The 7,796-nt window shown below is 39.4% G+C and overlaps 1 protein-coding gene across 1 annotated transcript; it reads left to right on the top strand.

The window, feature by feature from the left end:
- Nucleotides 1-4,490: 4,490 nt before the first annotated feature.
- LOC145983068 (uncharacterized) lies at nucleotides 4,491-6,645 on the top strand. Its single transcript, XM_083116343.1, has 2 exons — nucleotides 4,491-5,398; nucleotides 5,509-6,645. Exons 1-2 carry the CDS (start codon nucleotides 5,148-5,150, stop codon nucleotides 5,789-5,791), a joined length of 534 nt encoding a protein of 177 aa, XP_082972469.1. The 5' UTR covers nucleotides 4,491-5,147; the 3' UTR covers nucleotides 5,792-6,645.
- Nucleotides 6,646-7,796: the final 1,151 nt, after the last annotated feature.

A 7,796-nucleotide genomic window follows, 5' to 3' on the forward strand; every position in this document is an offset into this window, starting at 1 on the left:
CATGCATGGCAGGCTGTTTGTACCACGATCAGATTCGGAACATGAAGAAAAGTTTTTTCTTTATCGCAGTACGGAATATCAGTATAACATTCGAAATCATAAAACACAAATAGAAATTTCGAATTCTGTTTAGCTTTTGGAATGGACATGTAACACATATGATTTATAGGTTTCACACAGTTACAGACAGTACAGTATTTCATGTTACACCTATGTACTTTCTCATACGAATTATTTGTGAGAACAATTCTAAAACATCGAGGACACTGTTGGATTTCACTACATACTGTACCGTTTCGAAATAGTGTAGAAACATGATTTGTAAAACATTTCTCATTTTTGAAAATTCTGTAACATGTTTGACATGTTTTATAAACTCCTGTTTCAGGTACGCATGGAGGGATTGCGCGGCACATGGAACACATTTGTTTGCACTGATGAATATGTGGTTTACAAAATATAAGTTCGTTACATCCCTGGCATTCCTGTTTTGCTGCAAAAGCTCCAACACGGTTCACAATAACATCGTAATGCTGCCGAGTACTGTCGTATAGAAGATATATGTATTTGGAGACATTCTCAACCTCTCCTTCAAAAAGAATATCTTTAACATCACGAAGGTTATTGTACACAGTGATTTTATATTCTGTAAGAACTTGTTGAAATTTTTTGAGTTCAGGAATTCCACTTCCGACACACGTATTGTCTGTTAGATTTACACCTGCCTTTCGCATTAGTTCAAAAACAGGTCTAAGAAGATTTCTATTTCTTTTATATTGTGTATACGATGGATCTTTATCTACATGGGCTTTCCCTATAACCAGAGCTTCAGCTAAACAAAGAGGTTTTTTTCTATTTGGTACACTGACAACACTTCTCTTCAGTGTACTTAGGATATAATTTGGTAAACAATAGGCACGCTTACCGTCTCCTCCTCCTCCGACAGGTATATCAACACGGTCAGCCCGTAAAATTAGACGGTCTGTACTTGAAAATGTTTTTGCACTTTGTAGTATTTTATGCATAACAGTCCATACCATATCACTATGTAACTGATCACTTCTATGCCATCCGATATAAATATCTTTTACATTTGGGTCGGATATGTTAGATAGTGTTAAACCTATTTTATCTCCGTCCTTAGCATTCTTTTTCACATAGGTGAGAAGGTTTTCAACACCTTGACGAATCCAACTGTGAGGGTCAACATTTTCTGGAGGATGTGAGAAACTGAATTCCACACGTTGTCCCTTGGAACGAAATTTAGGGTATTCACGTTCCTGAATATTGTGTAACAATATATTTCCTATGTGTTCACGAGGTATTGTATCACGTTTTCTTTTCTTACCTCTTCTATGTGATTCAGAAATATTCTGAGGTGACTGTTCAACTGTCGGTAAGGGGTCCTCTCTCCAAGACGGTCCAGGTAGAGGTTCCGGGTCTGGTCTGGATACGGCATTCCTTGAAGTTCCTTGAGATGATGCAGTATCGGATGTGTGAATATTCGGTGGCGATGATACTCCTTTTCCGAAAAGTTCGGGTGTTGCTGTTGTTGTTGTTACTGCCCGTAGTAATTGATCATACTCTTCAACTAAAGAGACAGTCTCTCCTTCAATTATCCTTTGTGCAATGTACGCCAGTAGTTTTCGTAACTGGTCAGCTGTTTTGTAATACCCGTTACGATATAACACTAACAATTCGTCAGCAGATAACTGTAAGTCCATGATAGGAGGATAATAGTATTCCAGAAACTACTCACAAAAGAGGGTGTCTATGTTATATACCTCAGCATCACAATACTGATTCTAACGGTTTTACTGTCTGATTTATAGGTTTCCAGGAAATAAGTAACAATCTTTCCGGTATCTACGACCCCTTTTGTTTTAATGATTTATCTAACGGTTTCCTGGTTGTATTGTAAACTTTCTAGAAATGTGTAACGGTTTCCTGGTTCTTATCTATAAACAAGGTTAAAGTCTTCGATAATGAAAAGATATTTCTAATAAAATAGAACAGGAATTGTAGAGGTCAAATTGCCTGATAACCTAAAACTTGGCAAAATTTCAGAAAACGTAAACATTTCAAAGAGACATAGTTGTATTGCTGATTGAGTTAGCCTGAAAACCGTTACAGATTCGGAATCTGCACATCGAGACCTTTTAGTAGAGTGGTCGGAAGGGGAGTCTTCGATTGGTAATAAAGGAAATAGGAAACTGTTGATCCTAGAATGATGAAATTTTTTCCGATAGAAAGAGGATTTCATTCCGAGTTCAACGACCTATCGATCATCCTTCTATCTCAATTAGGCACGGAGATATAACGATTTGAAAATTTGCAAAAAAAAAAAAAAAAAAAAAAAAAAAAAAAAAAAAAAAAAAAAAAAATTCAAAAAAAAAAAAAAAAAAAAAAAATTTCAAAAAAAAAAAAAAAAAAAAAAAAAAAAATTCAAAAAAAAAAAAAAAAAAAAAAAAAAAAAAAAGGTCAAAGGTCGGGGTCAAAGGTCATTCACCATTTTCCAAAGGGCCCGGGCCGGCCCTGGTTTTAACATACAGTGTAAACTTCACCAAACGTTGTTCATCATTTCCTAGGGGTCCGGGCCGGCCCTGGTTTTCGATATACATACAGAAATAACGTTACGAAGGTTATTCACCATTTCCCAAGGGTCCGGACCGGCCCTGGTTTTAACATACAGTGATAACTTCACTAAACGTTGTTCATCATTTCCTAGGGGTCCGGGCCGGCCCTGGTTTTCGATATACATACAGAAATAACGTTACGATGGTTATTCACCATTTCCCAAGGGTCCGGACCGGCCCTGGTTTTAACAGACAGTGATAACTTCAGGAATCGTTATTCATCATTTCCTAGAGGGCCCGGGCCGGCCCTGGTTTTCGATATGCATACAGAAATAACGTTACGGTGGTTATTCACCATTTCCCAAGGGTCCGGACCGGTCCCGGTTTTAACATGCAGTGATAACTTCAACAATCGTTATTCATCATTTCCTAGGGGGCCGGGCCGGCCCTGGTTTTCGATATGCATACAGAAATAACGTTACAATGGTTATTCACCATTTCCCAAGGGTCCGGACCTGCCCTGGTTTTAACATGCAGTGATAACTTCAGGAATCGTTATTCATCATTTCCTAGGGGGGCCCAGGCCGGCCCTGGTTTTCAATAAACATCATTTCACACAAGGTTCCATATTTTTAAAGTGTCTGTTCTGTGTAGTTTCGTAAAAGATCGACCGCAAATAACCTCCTTAGAGTTTATTCTTCTTGTAAACCTTTAACCCTCATCTCAAAACTGTTGATTACAATTTCATCCTTAACTTTTAAACATTACTACGTCTACCGAGATATTGAAACACAGAATTTATAAACACCGGAGAATGAAAAAGACTCGAGAGTTTATCGACTCCTTCATTATTTCTCAATACTCTCAAATGTGACAAAGAACCTTCTCGAGACTGCCAATTGCTGCGTAACCTCTAACCTTTAGAATGATACATAGAGATACTTTCAGAGAACGTCAAAACAGTTTGTAAAATATGTTTCCCACTAACTGCTACGTGACCTCTATAACCTTTAGAATGTCAAAACAACTTGTAAAATATGTTTCCAGATTCCCGATTATAATTTGACCGCTAACCTTTAAATGATACACGGAGGATGTTACAAAATTTGGATCAAACTATACCGTCAATATATATGGAATATTTATAGCAGTCTTTCTTCACATTTATCGTCTGTAGCAGAACAGAAATGGAGAACGGAAACTTGGTAAGTAATTTGCATGTTTGTCTGTTTCTAACTTATTTTATGTAAAGAGACTAATCACAACTAGACCTCCAGTTTACACCGGGGTTCGAATTGTTAGACCTCCCCGATGACACAGTGGTAACGTCGTCGTCTTGTAATCAAGGGTCCCGGATTCGATTCCCGGTGGAGGCACATTTCGGATCCCACTTTAAACTGTAGGTCTAGTTCCGATTAGTCTTAATGTGCATAAAGTGGACTTTAAACAACCAATGAAAATCAAGAGTTCCAATTGCTGTGTATTTTTACCTTTTGTAATCAAGGTCCCCGGATTCGATTCCCGGTGGAGGCACATTTCGGATCCCACTTTAAACTGTAGGTCTAGTTCCGATTAGCCTTAATGTGCATAAAGTGGACTTTAAACAACCAATCGAAATCAAGAGTTCGAATTACTGTGTATTTTACCAGGTATCGAACCCGGGACCTTAATTATGAGACATGTCACCATAGTAAAATCGGATTCGAACCATTTTTATGGAATAGCAGATCCGGAACTCTGATTATAAAACAGCTATGTCACCAATGTATTATGAGAAAAACGTAATTAACATACAGGTATTTCATATTAATATAAAAATAACATATTTTCTGATTATATTTTATTACAAACATTTCATATCCATCTAGTTATATTTTCAAATATATACATTTCATTTACTAAATCACCTATACACTTTCTCATTTAATTTTTCGAGTGTAGACAAACGAAAATCGGACAAAAGTGTTAGTGTATTAGTGGTGTTAGTATTTATTTGTCCAATTTTCTTTTCTTTAGAAGTTCTGACATTTTACTCTCCATCTCCTTTTCATCGTTCTTTTTTGTCTCCTCAGTTTTTTGTTTTCTAATATTTTTGAAAACCTCCATCATTTCGAAACATACACGAAGGGATAAATGAGATGGCACATACTGTGCCTGTTTTACATTTTCCAAAAAATCCCCAAATACTGGGGACGTGTTCTTTTTTTCTGATATGTAACTAAACATTTTAGTGAGCGTGTCGATTTGGACTTCCATATCACGGCAGACCTCCTCCAGGTTCTTCATCAGGTTCTCCGCTAACCCGTTCTCCTCGCAGAAATCTATGTAGCATGCGATCTGTCTCTCCACTTGGCGAGCTTGGACCTTGCTCCACAGATTCCTTCGTTCCCCGGAATGTTCTGCATCTTTAAGATTCCCATGCAATACATTGAATTCAAATGGTAGGGATGCCATATCTGAAAATATAAAGAAAATATGTTAGATATATCGCACGTACACCTTGATTACAGTTATACATTTTTGTTTTAGAACAATCGGGGGTTGGCTCTTTTAGAGGCCTTCCTTCTGTATATGGCTAACGCCGATGTGCAGGAAGAAGTCCAAAACCTGCAGAGGGCGTTTCGCCGGTACACGGATAGAGTGGCAGGAGTCGATGTGGAGGCGCAGACAACTGGTGACCGTTTGGGCGCTGAATTAGAGGGTATCGGACACCGTTTCGTGGAAACACTCCAACGTGCCGTTACCGCGAACAACGGATTCCTAGCCAGGCGGGAAGAGTTTAGGAGAGAGTTGGAGGCAGAGATCGGCGAGATCCAGGAAAGGTAATACATTTTTTCAATTATATCTATTACATCATCACCCCTATCTATACAACTTCCGATTTATGTGTGAATATGAAATATTATTATTCTAACTCCCTTCTTTTTTTCAGGCTCCGTCGTATCCACGAAGAACGAGGCGTTCAGTTCTTCGGGTTGGTACCGGAGCCTCTCCTGGAACTCGTCCGGAATGGTGCTGTTGCACCACCTCCTCCTGCTGCTGTGCCACCCCCTCCCGCCGTGCTGCCGGTCCCTCGTGTTGTTACGCCACCGTCCCCTGCTGCTACGCCACCGTCCCCTGCTGCTACGCCACCTTCTCCTGCTGCGGCGTCACCGTCTCCTCCTATTACGCCTTCCATTATAGATATCACGGATGAAGAGGACGGCGACTTATAATCTATCAATAAATATAGGTAATATTTTTTCTCACCTTTTATTTTACACGTCTTCCACTTCTGATGTATCGGTCTCCTCGATGATGTTAGGGAATTCACGGTGAGGTGGGGTCAAAGTTCTGTTGAATTTTTCTTCTACTTTGTGAAGGCTAGAAATAAAAAAATATTTATTTCTTACATCATCTCGTCGTAATGGATTGTAACAATAATCCGATAATTCTTCCAGATCCAATGTAGGGCCTTTTACTCCTAATATTTCACCTATCAGGTCCTCAGGGGACACACTGTATCGAAACCACCGGAATATCTCCCCCAGTGTTAATACAGATTCTCGGTACTCTCTCCGAAATATCTGCATTAACGTTGCAACATCACAATGATCTACCATCATATACTTACCGTGGCAGCCAACCCTATATAATTGAGGAATTTCGTTATTCAGCAGATTTTCCAAATTTTCGTACCGTGTCAATTCGACATCGGTACGGTTGCAATTCAGTCTTTCATTCGCCATCATGATATATTTTGTTGCCCGGCAACGTGGAGGAGCATGTAACTCAGATGTATCTAAATACTCCGAATTTAATTCCGATTCTGTTTCTATACAGATACAATCCAATGAGGAAAGCCCTGATACTAAAATAAAAGGTCCTGCATTGTATCCGTGTGTCGCTATTTCACTAGCTACACGACTCGTCCATATACCGTACGACAAATGCCCGTATACAGGTGCTCTTTCGAACAGATAGTGTGTCTCACATAAACCTGCTCTGCGATTATTAATAAAACGCATACTGATCGGAAAACCGTTATTTTCGACTTCCAAAAACGTTTCAGACACTAAATTTTGATTGTAGACGGTAATTAAAAAGGATTCTCTGAACCTTACAGGGGCGTCAAAAATAATCAATTTTGTATTCTGATGTCCAAATATTTCCGATTTACAACTTTTAAATTTCTTTGATCTATTAACTGTTACAGGATATGTCTGATACACAGTCTTTTCGGGAGAACACTCTGTATACCCATACATAGGATTACACTTTACATTATACGTATCACGTTTTCTCTTCCTCGACAATTCACCAGCATCATCGATACTGTTCTTTCTATAACGTTTAATTTTTTCGTACCCGTGTTGGGCAGCGTTCTTTTCTTCCCACACCTTTCGAAATTCATTCTCGGTAAAATATTTAGGGACATTCACATATGTCTTTTTTTTCGACAACATTCCTGACCGTATCGATGATCGTGGTGATTGTGGAGGAGTCGGTAACGGACGAGAACTCTGTCTAGTTACCGGTTTCTCTGATCGATCAGGAGATGAAGTCATCCCGATCATTCCTCCAATAAATTTCATCATCCACGATACTATACCCATTTTTATACTTACCTCCGGATACCGTTATATACCTGGTAAATCACTTCGAAATCGACTCTGAAAGGTAGTCTCTGGATCTCTGGAAGAAGACGATGGTCACACAGGGTGCTCACTGTGATGTAAACATAAACAGATCAATTGTCCTTATATACCTCATCCTCCTTGCTTATCACGCACCTATTTTCTCTGCGCATCCTCTCGCGCAAAGCGTCCAACGCCCACGTACCCCTCCTATCCTCTTCCCACCCCGGAATACTATACACACTATCCCCTTCTGCAAATTGTACTTTTTTTCTATTTATTTTATTTACTCCCTGTTTCTCCACAACTTTTTCCTTTTTCACTTCTCCCTCCATCGGTCGTTACCCTATACGGTCGTTACCCTATACCGACCACACATACAATGACACCACTATTGATAAACACGCACAAACATCTCCCGGAAACATACAACGAACTTTATCTCCAACCTTTACACCGTCCACAATACCTCCTTTGTTCTACCCCACTTCCATATCACCCAACAGTCCCACACTCACATCCTGATTTCGTCATTCCAACCGCTCATCTGTAACCTTTCACCTTTCTCGGGCAACACTCTCACTCACCAGCCCACGCCACCATC

The sequence above is a fragment of the Lepisma saccharinum genome, unplaced genomic scaffold, assembly GCF_977018435.1.
Source record: "Lepisma saccharinum unplaced genomic scaffold, izLepSacc3.1 HAP1_SCAFFOLD_616, whole genome shotgun sequence".
Lineage (NCBI taxonomy): Eukaryota > Metazoa > Arthropoda > Insecta > Zygentoma > Lepismatidae > Lepisma > Lepisma saccharinum.